The sequence below is a fragment of the Aythya fuligula genome, chromosome 13 (genome assembly GCF_009819795.1).
Source record: "Aythya fuligula isolate bAytFul2 chromosome 13, bAytFul2.pri, whole genome shotgun sequence".
Classification (NCBI taxonomy): domain Eukaryota; kingdom Metazoa; phylum Chordata; class Aves; order Anseriformes; family Anatidae; genus Aythya; species Aythya fuligula.
The window spans coordinates 10,950,439-10,964,299 of NC_045571.1; the positions used below are offsets into that span (position 1 = coordinate 10,950,439).

The following is a 13,861-nucleotide window of genomic DNA, read 5'->3' on the forward strand; positions in this document are numbered from 1 at the left end:
TCCTCGCCGAGATGTCCGGGACGGTGCTGCTGCTCTGCCTGGCCCTCGGGCCGGCTCTGCGCCCCTCCAGGTGAGCACCCCGCCGGCCGCGGTGCGCCCCGCTCCCTGCCTCAGTTTCCCCGTCGCGGAGATTTGGGGGGGGGGGGTCTCCGGGCTCCGTGCCCCCGGCCGCTCCATCCTGCCCGCCCCCGAGGCTCTGCGCCTCGCCCGGGGGATGCTTTGCACTTCGGGTCCCCGCTTTGCGTGTCCAGAAGCGAGGGGACGCCCCGTTTCCAGCACCCCGCCGCCCCCTCGCCGGCCCAATGCTGCCGGGGGCTGAGCCCCGTCTGGGGGCAGCCGGGACACGGCCGGGGGCGGCTCGGCACCGCGCACCGCCGGGGCATCCCCACGCGGAGCTGCGCTGGGTGGGAAGGAGCCCGTAGCCCCCCACTCGCGGCACCCCAGCCCTCGACACCCCAAAAGCCCACCCCAAAGCCCAGGCTCCTGCCCTGCTCCACAGGTTGGCCCCGGGGCGAGCGGCGGCGTGGGGCTGGCACATTACGGTGCTCGCCCAGGGCCAGCGGCTCGGAGCGCTGTAATGCAACCGGTGATGAAGGGCCCCACGCACAAGGGTTTTTTTCAAGTTTCGGTGTTGTTTGTTTTTTTTGTTTGTTTTTTTTTTTTTTATATATATTTTATTATTTTTTTTTTTTAACAATTGCCAGCCCTGCTGGTGAGTTTAATGGCTGGATCGGGGAAAGAACATGTTGTCAGCAGATTGTTGCCCCCGGGGCTCCGGGGAAGAGGGATTTCACTGGCTGAAGCTAATTGGCAGAATAAGCCGCCTTAAAGCCGATCAAATCCCATTACAAATGCAGGCAGGGGCAGGGAGCATGAATCCTGCTACTAACGGTCTGCTCTGCCAAGGCTTCCCCGAACTCGGGTGCGAGCAGCCCCGTCCCTACCACTGTCCTCCAGGGCACAGCCTCGCCAGCGTGGAGGCAGCGAGAGCTGCCCTGTGGCTCACACCCTGGTCCCCAGCCTCTCCATCATGCAGGATTTGGGGGATTGAGGGCAGCGAGGGGTTCATGGTGGTCCCGGCTCCTGTGCCCTGCTGTCCCTGCAGCACAGTGCCACCTGCACTGTGTTTTGATGGGGTGAGTTGTAAGCGGTAAAATCACCTGGAGGTGCCCTTAAGTTCTGGGTTCGCATGCCTTTGAGTGGGAAGCTTTGCCCCATAACCAGCCCAGGTTCCCTTCTGCCCTGTCCCTTGTGCCTGCTTCTTCACCGAGCTGCCAGGAGCAGCGTCTGTGCGTGGCGTGGGGGTGATGGAGCAGCAGAGGAAGCCTGGGGGAGAAAAAGGAGAAAAGGAGCGAGTTGTACCAGGGTCCTGTCCTGGATTCGCTGCCTTTTCCTGCGTGCAGGCTGCTCTGCACTTGGGTGGGTGCCTGGGCGAGGAGTGTGGTGCAGGTGCCACACCGAAGCAGTGTGTGCAAGCTCTTCTCCAGCATGTGCTGCAAGACCTGTCCCTGGTGCTGGGGTGGGCTGCACGCTCTGTGCTGGGTGACTCAGCACTCCCCAGACGATTTCCCCACCACAGAGGCTAATTCACCAGCGTTTCCAAGAGCTCTGCCTCGGCTGGGACCCAGGCACCCAGCTCAGAGCCCTGAAGGCAGGATCCTGCACAGCATCACACCACCAAAAAGCTGGGCTTGATGGATGGCTGGAGCTGTGCAGACTTGACCAACAGGGCTTCACTGAGCGAGCTGTGGAAGGAGAGGTACACTGACATGTGAAACAGGTAGAGTACTCTTTAGTGAGCACTCTGTCCCTAATTTTTCTGCCTGCTTCTAATTTAGATTAATTTGCCTGAGCATTCCTGTGTCTGCAAGCCCTCGGAGGCATTGGTATGGGTGACAAGGACACATTAGCATGCAGTAATTGGGATTGAGCACCGTGCTTTTCACCCAGGTGAAATGTCCTTGCTTTTTGTCGCTGTCTGTTCCTGTGGAGCAGGTGAGGCTTTGAGCTGTTTGCAGAGGGGCGGCACAGTCACAGCCCGAGGTCAGCATCTCCTCCCAGACCTTCCTGCCAGGAGGAGGCTGCCAGCAGGGACAACTTCTCTGGCCCTGCTTTTAATCTGCCCGTTGGTGTGCTCGAAGCCCTCAGTAAAACAGGTGCCTGCTCGAGTGAAACACAGTTCGGGAGGCAAGGCAAACAGTGATGTCTTGTAGAAAAGCCCAGGGCTGCCCAAGGAGGGTTGTCCAACCCCATCTGTGTACCTGGGCACATCCAAAAGGACACCTCTGTGCTACACTGCCTCAGCCAGAGGCAGTCCCCAGCCCTGCCCTGCGGTGCCCCAGCCCTCCCGTGCCTGCTCTCCTCCCAGCTGCATCCCAGCCCCGGGGCTGCGTGCAGCAGCAATGCAAGGTGTCTGTTTTGACATTTCCACAAGCAGAGGTGAGGAAACACTGCTCTGCCTCTCCTCCTGACTGCATGGAGACATATGGAAGCTGGCTTTCCCCTGTCACCTAGCCAGTCGCTTTGTGCAAGGGGACAGAGCCACCCAGACAGCAAGTGTTCACAGGGCATCGCTGTGGGTTTGCAGTGTGACATTCCCAGATGCAGCTGGAGAGGCATGCACAGCCCTCTGTCCCTCACTTCTTTTCTCTGCAATAGCTCCTGGACTCTTCCCTTCCTGATTTGAACAGGGGAGGAGGTAGGGGACCGTGTAGGGTGGCACGAGAGTCGCTCCTGACCATCAAGAGTTGCTCTCTGTGTGTCTGTGCGTACACCCAGAAAAGCATATCTTCTCCAGCAAAAGCTGGCTTGCTTATGCTAAAATGGCTTAGTGTGGTTTAGTAGCCCAGGATTAGCTGCATTAGCAAAAAAAAAAAAAAAAAAAGCATATCTTTGGTAGTGTCACTGCATCTGTAATGGGGATGTGACTCCCTGAAAATGCTACTTCAAACCTCAGGGTGTTCAGCAGCAATGAGAAATTGAGGGAAATCCAGAAGGCTGAGGTCAGAGTAACCAGTGCATTTTTTTTTTCAGTTCCAGGGGATATTTAGAGCTCTGCCACCGCCTTAGGGCTGTAGGAGCTGGATTTTGGTGGGACGGCAGGACAGGCAGAGTTCAGTGCTGGCAGGTAACATGCCCTGGGCTGGCTTCCAGTAGGGTCAAGCAACCATTAAAATGAGGTTTAGTTGTAATTGTTCCCACTCTTCTAGAGGCAGCGAGGAAAAGGAGCTAGGCTGGCTTTCCCCTGCTGGGCTGGGGGCAGAGACGTGTCCCTCCTGTTCCTGGAAGCCAGCTCTGGCCAGGTTTGGGGTGGGCACAGCAGTGGTCCCTGTGCCTCCTGCTGCCCCTGGGCACAACGGAGCTGTTGGCTCGGCTGCATCCTGAAGGCAGTGAGCCCGCACTGCCACTCGGATAGGGAAGTGCATCCTGACAGCCTTGCTTAAGACTCCTTAAGCCTCGTTAGGAAGTGCAGCACGCAATCAGAGGGGAAACAAGAGGCTGATGTACCAACACCTAACATGCAGCGGCAGGTGGGCAGCTGTGCGCAGCCCAGCCCTTGCCAGGAGCCATGTCCCAGCGCCTGAAAGCTGGGGAGATGCAAAGAGTCTTAAAGTGGCTGTGAAAGCAACTTCCATCTGGGGGTTTAGAAGAGGAGCTTCTGATAAATTAACTGCAACGTGTCAATTTAATGCTTGCTTCCTCTCTCCCAGCACCTTTGCCAGGCTCTGCCTCCCCTGGTGCCAAAGGGAGCCGTGCACCCGCGGTGCCTGCTCGATGCTGCGAGGCTCCAGCTGGGACGTGGCAGCTCCCACTGCCAGCCCCTTGCAGGCACTGCAGCAGGTGACATGTCGGCACAGCAGACGTTGAGGGGGGTGCCGGGTACAGGATTGCTCGGCATCCTCTGCCCCATATGGCTGTGTCTTTCCAGGGACGATCCTGTGAATGAGCTGCCCAGATCGGCTGCAGGTGGTTGGAGTTTCCCCTGTGACCATGTGGACCTAATTTAATTAGGGGGTGTAGGAAGACTTCTTTAGGAAAACTGGAGGCACAAACGGCTTGGAGAGGGTGTGTTTAAAAGGCAGTGGGAGAAGCTGTTGCTCAGTATGTTGCATCCGAAGGAGGACGCAATTTTTCTGGCCTGGAACTGGATGATCAGAAAGGTGGAGCATCTTTAATTGGGAGCTGGCTGGGGTGGAAGGGTTGGTGAGCACGGGAATGGGTTGTGGCAGATCATGGCCCAAGGGCAGAGGAGTTTGCATAAGGCTTTAATTTCCCAGGATCTGTGCAGGGCAGATGGCTGGGTGCCTGGCGAGCCAGATGTGCCTGCTGTCTGCTTGGTAGTTTCAGGACCCCTTTTCTCTGAAGTGCCTCTATTATAAATGCTTTGCTCCCCCAAAATGCTATTTGGTCACTGACAAGAATCCCGCTTCAGGTGCAGCAGCAGTGCGAGCAGCTGAGGTTTTGGAGCTAACAGGCAGCCCCTGTCTGGGGGCTGTGAAGTGAGCAAAGGTGCCAGGTAAGGTCTTAGAGCATCGCTGTGAGGAGATCCCTGAGCTCCTCACGCTCAGCTCCTCCTCCCCCCTTCAGGATCTCTGAAAGCCAGCTGTGCCCCCACTCCCACAGTGCACCGCAGAGATGTCACGGTGATGTCTCTCTCCTTTTGTCTCTCTGCTCCAGGTGTGAGAGCACAGAGGAGTATGATTATGATTACCTCAGCATCAATAAAACCTGGGTCCTCACCCCCAAGACACAGGAGACTGATGCCACGCAGATCCTCAACTCGCTGCTGAAGAACTATGACAACAAGCTGAGGCCCGACATTGGCAGTAAGTGTCCCCACTGATGGCCTGGCCAGGCTTTGTCCCACATTTTCCATACTTTTGTGGCTGCTGTAGGTGGTATTTTTGGTCAGGTGGAGCCCTTCTGCTCCCTGATGCTCACCTCCGTCTCCCCTGGCCCTCCACCCTTCACTAGCCAGTGATCCTGGCCCTGAGCTCATCCACATCTTTTTTATTTTCTCTGCAGTCAAGCCCACGTTCATCGATGTGGATATCTACGTGAACAGCATCGGGCCGGTGTCTGTCATCCAGATGGTGAGTGGTGGCACCCCTGCTGCGGGGTCGGAGCGCGGGCTGTGGGGGCAGCTGGCCCGCCACTGGTGCCGTGTCCTGGTGGTGGCGTCACAAGGAAAGGTGGATTTATTTGCTTCCCTCGGGAAGAGGTGCAGCTGATAGCTGGAGCTAGGAAGGCTTGGTGGACGTCCCGGGTTAGGGGCAAGGTCCCTGAGTGCCCTTGGTGAGCTCAGTGACCCTCCATCCCCAAAGGCCTGGGGAAGAGATGCTCTGTGTCCTCCCCCAGCGACACCTCTGCCTGCTGGCTCTGTGCTGCCCAGGGAGTGCACTGGGTGATGCTGTGATAATTGGGAGAGAGGGAGCAGTGGTTGCTGTGGCAATGGTCGGAAGGTGCAATATTTGGGTGTCCAGGCCAGCCCGTAGTGCTGGGAGGTGCAGGCAGGGTGCCTCAGGTGCAAGAGCTCTGCTTCTGCTCCTGCTACCCTAGACTGATGCCACCATGCCTGTGATGGCTTCTGCATGTAGCTCAGGCCCCTGCTGCACTGGGAGCACTGGAAATACCCAACAGAGGTGCTCTTTGCTCTGCAGAGCCTCCAGGCCATGACAGCAACTATTGTTTGCCTTTTTTTTTTTCTTTTTTTACAGGAAACTTCCATTATTGTTTTCAGTGTGAAGTCATTTTTCATGTTTTCTAGCAGGAAACAAAGCTGACTTCTGTCAGCTTTGGCTCACAGGACAGTGGGGTAGGGAGGCTCTCTTTCCTAGCAAGATGGAGCAGAAAAAAAACCAGCCTCTGTTAAGCCAAAAAAAAAAAAAAAAAAAAAGAAAAAGTGAAAATCTGATAGGTATATCTTTGTTTATTTTACTTTCCCAAGTAGAAAATTTCCACTGAGCAAAGTTCTCTGGGGACGGAGGAATGGTGCTGTAGACGTAGTGCCACTTTTGCTCCAAAAAGCATTTGAAGCAGCCCTTGTTGTCTTTGTTCCTGGGGGCCTGGTCTCTGAGAGAAGACCCACAGCATGCGGGTGTAGCCCAGGCTGGGTGGGTGCCATCCCTGGTGCCCGCAGACACCTGCTTTGCACCGCCCAAGGATGTGCTGAGAAAACCAAGCCAAAGCACAGTGCACATCCTCATGCCTCCTCTTTCCTCCTCATCTGTTTCCCTTCCCCTCTTCCACCCCTCCTGGAAACTCTGCTCCTCCTGGAGCTCCTCACGACTGCGCAGGGGGGCAGAGAGTGGCTTAGAAATCCCATCCTTGCATCTGGAGCTTATCCCTTCTCCTAAGCGGGGCTACCAGACACTGCTGCTATGCTGGTTTCCTAAGAAACAAAGCTTATGCCATGGTGATGCATATGTGAGAACGTATGTACATCCATCCCAGCCCTTCAGTGGTTTTTGATCCACCAGGCTAATACCAGTCGTATGTGGCAGCGGGGTTTTCAAGCATATTCAGTTTCTCCAGTATTTTGTGAAAACAGGTGGAGAGAGCAGCCATTCCCTCCGAGGACTCAACCCTTACTAGACACCAGAGAATCGCAGCAGAGTGCTGCTGCCCAGATTTACCCAATTTACCCAGCCGCAGCCTCCTCACCTGGGGAAGGTGTCAGTGCACCCAGCACAGCAAGGAGCTGCTGGGCAGGGCAGGAAACTGCTGGGCACGGGCACTGAGGGCTTGTGGGGTCCTGTGGTGCTGGTCACAACTGGCTGCAGTCGTGGCAATGCACATTTCCACAGGAAGGGAACCCGAATTTGACTCGGAGCTATATCTCTCCAGACCCCACGGTGAGATTTCTTTTAGGTGCGTTGCCTAAGCATCTGTGGTGCCTTCCCCAGGTACAGAGCCTTGGGAAAGCTGCAGGTCCATTGAAGGGCATGTGTCCCATTGATCTTTTTCAGGTCACACTTAGCCAGGCCATGTAAAAGTTTTTTTTAAAAAAAAAAAAGTTCTCCCTTTAAGAAATACAGCACCATGGTTGTGGCTACTAGTTTTGGTTAGTGTAGTCCAAAGCTGAATGCTGCAGGAGAGTCCTGATGCCCAGGTGAAGGGAAGGCTCCAATCCAAGCAGTATAGTTTAGATATTGGTGTCCTGTCATCTTCTGCTCACCCCTCAAACAGTTAACCACTCGCGGCTGCCTTCGTGCTGGTGATGCTCTGTCAGTGCCTGGAAGCTGGTCCTGCGTAGCCACTGCTCAACCTCCCCATGATAAATCACGTCAGGATGCAAAACTGATTCCAGTCCTTAAAAATGAATAGGTGATTTGAAAATGTCCTGTGCCGGGTGTGGATTCTGCATCCCCATCATCAATCACTTGTCATAAATAACATTAACATTCAGGAGTCAGCAGAACACGGGCAGGTTTGGAGGGGGGAGAAACATAAAGTGATTTCCTGGTATCTCTTGTAGATGAGAACAGTAGTCTTGTTCCCCATTTAGGTAGCCAAGTAAATTTTACGTTCCCTCCTCCCTGTGTAAAGGACTTTCTGTGCCAGCCCTGGGGCGGTTATCAGATAGAAGGCACAGAGATGGTTAAATGGCAGGAGAGTGGTTTAGGAGCTTGTGGTCTATGGAGGGACAGGGCTTGGCTGAGCAGAGAGGATGGGCTGAAAGCAAAGGGCTGTAGAAAAGCTGATGTTTCCTCCAGGTTCCAGTCACCGCATGGGCTGGGGCTTGCAAAGGGGCATACACAGCTTTCCTGTGCCCTTGAACCCGCTGTGGTTGGGTGGCACTGGGGCACCGGGGGATACCTGGGGCAATGGGGAGCTGTACTTGTGCCCTTGGGGAAAGGAGGTGCGTGGCCACGAGCTCTTCCAGGGCTGCCTGCAGCCTCTGGGTGCCGGCCAGCAGCACCTCAAGCCAAATGAGTTATCCCCCACAGCGCTGCAGCTTTCCAAGCTGTGCCGCAGGTTTGGATGCCCAATTAGATTCCCATTAATGCAGGCAGGTTTTAGGTGTCCTTGGTGTATCGCTAAGCCTGGTACAAAAACCCGCCGTGGTTCTCCGAGTGTGTTTGCGGGAAGAGGCGCCAGGGAGGGCTGCGGTAGCAGGGACCGAGGGAGGAGGCTCTGGGTTCAGGTTTTTCGCTGACTGGTTGTTTGCTGGAGGGATTTACTCCTGGTTTTGTTTTGTGATGGCATTATGGCCATGTCAAGGGCACCTAGAGTTCTTCCTCTGGGGATGACTCTCACGAAATGACTCTGTAGAAACAGGGCAGTTGCCAAATGCTGGGGCTGTGTCTTTCAGTCCTGAGGATGTCCGTGAAGTGTCCGTGAGAGTCAGCACGGGTGGGATTGAAGAAGTGCCTCTTTTCCTCGCTTGAGGATGGAGCAAGTCCTGCTCGGAGCTTCTCCCATTCCTCCCAGAGCCCTGACTGCAGTTGTCCTTTTCTTCCTTTCTTGCACAAATCCAAGCGTGAGGCTCAAGGACTACAACACAGAGAGCGTGGTGCCTCCTGGCTCATGCGAAGGGACATGTGCTTCTCAGCTAGGGACTGACCTTTGTCACTGCTTCGAGTGTCCAGGATCAGAGGTAGTTTTGGGGCTGGAGACTCCTCCGTGGTACATGTGAAGGTGTTAGAAGCAGGGGTTGTGCACCACCTCAATCCCATTACTTTGTGTTACCAAAGACAGAAAGGTCTCTGGCATTCACCAAGGGCCAGGTTCTGTTGCCCTGTGATTTCCACAGGGTTAGACTAAGCTCCTGTCCCCACTACTGCAACATACGACCTTCACAGCCCCCCCTCCGAGGGGGTGCCTGGAGCCCGAGGAGGGCGAGACGTCCAAGTGCATGTGTTGAACATCCCCCCCCCTTCCTTCCCCAGGAAGGAGAAGCTGCGCACTGCTAAATTCATGCTGCTGAGCCTGGCTGCAGTAGTTACCATGCAACACGCTAACGAAATCGAGAACGAAGAACGTATTTTCCCGTGACTGAAGTATCGCAGGGTAGATTTAATAGATGTGCATGTGTGGTGCAGTTGTGAAAACCCTGGGAAATAAGGGCGAGGAGGGGGCGAGGAAAGGGGGAATGTTTATTCGTTATCAGCTGATGAATAATTAATTTACAAACGTTGTCTTGTTAAATATAAATTAAACCCTCGTTTGACACACTTTATAATTTAGAAGTGTAAGCACAGCGTGAATGAGGAGAACTCTCCACTGACTGCTTTCATGTAAATCCCGAGGAGCCGGCGAGGGGCAGCGCTGTGCGGGGGGCTGCTGCTGCCACCGCGCCTCCCTGGGGACCCGGGGCTCTTTGTCGAGGTGCTCTCCATGCAGGGCTGCTTTAGCGGAGTGGGAAGGCTGGGGCTGTCCACACAACCCCTTCCAAGGACAGCTCCCTCCCCTCTTGGAGCTGTGGGTGGTTGAGAGGCTGGCTCGCGGCTCTTTGAGCAAAATCCCCGGCGGTGCCGCGTTATCGGAGCGTGCGGCACGTTGGCAGCTGCCTGTGAGCGGCTGAGCTGTCCCAGCAAAGATCTCCGAGAGGGGAGCTGGGCTCTGCAGGGCTAAGCCACCCTCGCTGAGAGCCCTTAGGCACTTAGCAGCAGCTCCACGCCAAAGCAGAGCTGCATCCCGAGGAGTGGCAGCCGGGCTTTGTTGGAAGGCAGTGAGGGTAGGAGCTGCCGCGGGAAGCCCTGGGTTACAGCCCTGCTGTCCCGCTGCAAGGCTTGGGTTAATATCTTCATTTCTTCTTAATAGATGGGGAAACCGAGACCGGTAATAATTGTCTGGCTCTGAGGAACACTTAAGTCTTGATTATACTTAGCTTCGGCTGCTTTGGAATAAGTAGGGAGGAAATGAAATGAAAATGGCTCACTTTTTAAGATGCTTGAATGTGTTGCTCTGGAGCACGAGATAAGCCTATAGGTAAAGGAAATTTGTTACCTCCCCCCTCCTTCCTCGATAATAATAGACTCCAGCAGTTGCACAGCACTTCTCAACTGAAAGGACTTAAACATGCTTCGCAATTCATCTGTTTGGGAGGCAATAGCCCAGAAGCACCCACGTCTGGGATGGATGGCAATGCCTGAAGCACGCAGCAGTGTTGTGCCGAGGGCTGTGCGCTCCCCTCAGCCTGCCCAGCACACAGCGAGGGCCGGGTGTCAGCATAAATCCCCCGGAGTCGCACGGGATGTGCACTCGTGTAATGAGCAAGGTCGGGTTTTGGTCTGTGATGAAGATGTATATCACGGAAATTTAAAGTGGTGGGAAATGGCTGTGAAGGGCCCCGGGGCTTTTTCTGGCCATTGGTTTCCACGCCTGAGTGATGGCCCCGCGCAGCTCCCAGCCAGAGCTGGAGGAACATTTATAGCAGCTCCACAAATACTCGTGCTTGGAGAGGGCTCGTCTCTCTTGACTCCTTGACATTTGGGAACGGGCACCTGAGCCCAGTCCTGCATGCCCAGGTGTCAGGAGAAGGGACCATTCCCCATGTAGCTGCTCGTATTCACGTGGTGAGGCCAGGCATGCAGAGAAGGGCAGCATCCCTCCTGTAGCCAGCGTTTGGCATTGCCTTCAGAAAAAGAAAAAAACAAACAACCATGAGGCCAGTGAGGAATAGCACTGATCATGTATGACCTGTGGGACAAACCAAGAGCCACACAGCAGGTCTAATGAAATAAATGAGTTTCTCCCATCCTGAATGTACCCCAAGAGCTTCCACAAGTTTCAGGGTCTGCTCCCAAACCAGAGAAGAGCTGATTTATTCACTATGAATAATTCAACTGGCTCCATTTATTATCCAGAACATACACTAATCCCCTCCAGATATTTTCTGTATGACATCCATGTTGGTATTTTATTTATAGGCTGTTTATTGTGCAGAAGACACAAGGAGTCTGTTATCAGGAAGATGAACAAAAAGCTATTTTTTTCCCCTCTAAAATTTGGAGCAAAATAAAATAAGAGAATGTGGACAGCTTGCTCCTGGGGGGAAAAGTGCTGTTCTTCAGAGGCGTTTCTGGAGAGCAAAGCCCCAAAGTTAATTAACATCTGTGCTCCCCAAGCAGGTGCTAAATGGGGATGGTGGCTGTTCTCAGCCAGGTTCCTTACACTGCAGCATCAGCCCTGGCAAAGAGGTGCCTCGCACAGCCCCTCGCTCCAGTGGCCTCCGGACCTCGGGCAATGTGGGGTAACTCAACACATGTAATTAAGTGAGTGGCTTCTGTAAAGTCTTCCATGGATATGATTTCTGGCCTTCTGCTGGCAGCAATGGCTCATTTCCACATTTATTCAGTGCCAGCCTCTGGATGAAACTCCCATTTCTTCAGCCAGTCTTAATATAAGTTTTTTTTTGCCCGGAGCCCTCGCAGGCAGGGAAGGATGCTCGCTGCGGTCAGCCTGAGTGCTCACAGGCACGACCTGGGAGTGTTGTGATATGTGATTCCTCACCCTTTCCCCCAGAAAACCTTTCTAACTGAGGTTGTGACTGCAGCAGCTGCATCTGGGTCTTCTTTTCCAGAGGTCCCCACCAGCACTTTGGTTTATCTTCTTACTGTAGCCAGGGCAGGGGGCTGCAGGGACATCCCCTGTGCTGGCACCTGAGCTGCAGTGTGACCTGTCTCTCGGTTCAGTAGGAGCTTTGCCCTCTGCCAGAACATCAGAAGAGGCTCTGCCAGGCTGCACAGGCATGGGTGATGGCCCCCATGTCTGGGAGGTGGGAATGCCACCTGCATGTGCCTGGGGGACATGGGCTCAGGGCAGCCACGCAGCCGCAGCTCATGGAGGAGAGCACAGATGCAGCCATCATCATTGCAAACACATCAGTGTCAGCTGATGGAGTTGCTCTTCAGCATCTCAGCACCGAGACGTGTATTTGTGACCAGGCCAGGAAGGATGTGTTTGATTCTGGTACTGATCTGTGCTCTGAACCTCATTAAATTGATTCCTCCAAGTCAAAGGGAAAGTGCTACTGCGTCAAATCTGAAAGATATAGGCTCTGAGCTGTACCAATAGTTGTCAGTTGGTGGGCTGAATTATTTTTAAGGCAGGGTTGATTTATCTGAGCTGAAGGCTTTAGATCTCTGCACAGGAGAGCTCTGGGTATTTAAGGTGTAGGAGGTAAGAGCAAAGTCAGAGTGCTGCTGAGAGGCCAGGGTTTCTGGTAGGGGGTGCACAGCCACCATCTGGGGAGTATCACTTGCTTTCTTCCCCCAGTTGGGACACATGACCAAAGCTCCTCAGCATTTCTGAGGGAAAATGGGTTTATGGACAATCAAAACATTTACGTCATATCCTCAGATTGTTCTGATTTGATCTCCGTATATTGATAAATGGTGTCCTCTAACTAAAGCATCAAAATGAGTGTTTGAAAATAGAAGTTGACATGAACCAGGTAAGGGCAAAATATTAGTTTACTGAAGGGGAAAAAAAAAAAAAAAAAAAAAAAAAAAAGCTTCTAAATGAAATGATACGGTTGAGGTAATTCATTTTAGGTTTTGACGCTTTTAGTTTATTTTCAGCAAAACTTTTTTCAGTAGATGAAGCCGTCCTACCATCTCCCCTTAAAGGCTGGTGTGAAATCTGCCTGCAAGAAACGTGCAGGAGAGGCTGTTCCTCGGGATTCAGTGTCTGTGGGTGACCAGAGGCAACACGCATCAAGAACCTCTCTGTGCCTTGGTGCCAAACACTGAATATTGTGCCTGTTACATCCCATCTCCGTGCGCAGGAAGGGCCGTGATTCTGCGGTAGCTTGAAAAGAAGAACTGAGAAAGGACAAACTAAATGAAGCAGGGAGAAGGAGCTAAATCGAGGAACTGGCAGGGCCAGAAGAGAAAGCTGGCAAGCACAGCAAGGGGGCATGAGAGACAACATGAAACAGGTTTCCTTGAAAGAGTCAGTGGAGCAGAACACGCTGCCTCTTCATCCTGGGCCAGCAGAGAACAGCGTCAGGAGTGACGCTATGTGCAGAGGGCACAACCCCTCCCGTTTTGTGAAAGCAGAACTTCCGCAGATATTTTTTTGATTTATTTATTTTTACCTGGAGGGTGAGGGGTAGGAAGGGATTTTTACAGGCCAACACTGTTTTTCCTCCTGGCCAGCACAGGCGTTTCTGTACAAAGAACAGCATCCGAGGGACGTGGGCAGCAGGGGTGCACGGTGCTCTCCAAGACCCCTTTTGGTGAGAGGACAGTGCAGCATCAGGGCTTGGGACATGCACCTCTCTCTTGGGTGCCTGACATTGCCCACCCATCCTTACCCCCTCTGGTTTTGCACCCTACTGTGCCATGCCATGCAACTCCTGTGCTGGGAGAATGTTCCCAGCTCTGATCCACAAAGCCCTTACAGCTCCCTTTCCCTGCCACCCTTTCCTTCTGTCTTGGCCTCAAAGCACGGCTTCTGAAGGGATTTCTCATCACTAAGCCTGGAGTGGGAGGGACTGCTCTCTTTGCATGACAATTGGCATCCAGCTGAGATCATTAGGCATGTTTCAGTCCACAGAGAGAGCTGTCCCTGCTCTGGAGAGCCTGCAGCCTTACAAGATGAAGCAAAGTCCCATAAGAAGATAGGAAGGGGGTGGGAAACTGTGTGATGCTTGAATAGGACCGTTATAATTTGTGCTGTTTCTGTTCGTGGTGGAGCATGGGCAGGGTGGAAATGCCTTCTTGCTGAGGCAGGGTGGTGAGCTACAGGCTGAGGGGGACCTGGAGAGGAGGAAGGAGCAAGAAGAGTAGGATGGGGCATAAAGGGACAAGAGGGAAAACCCAAGAAGCCCTGGGAAGATGAAATAACAGCAATGGGAACTGGACAGCAGGTTTGGGCCACTAAGTCTCTGACCAGACAAGGGAAAGGTGCT

At 53.7% G+C, this 13,861-nt stretch overlaps 1 protein-coding gene across 1 annotated transcript in view; it reads left to right on the top strand.

Moving 5' to 3' along the window:
- The first annotated feature begins 11 nt into the window (after positions 1-11).
- Positions 12-13,861, top strand: part of LOC116494580 (gamma-aminobutyric acid receptor subunit gamma-4) — a 28,579-nt gene continuing 14,729 nt past the window's right edge. The window contains exons 1-3 of the mRNA XM_032196514.1: positions 12-70; positions 4,678-4,826; positions 5,026-5,093. Coding sequence (XP_032052405.1) covers positions 12-70; positions 4,678-4,826; positions 5,026-5,093 — 276 coding nt within the window. The remainder of the gene's footprint in view (positions 71-4,677; positions 4,827-5,025; positions 5,094-13,861) is intronic.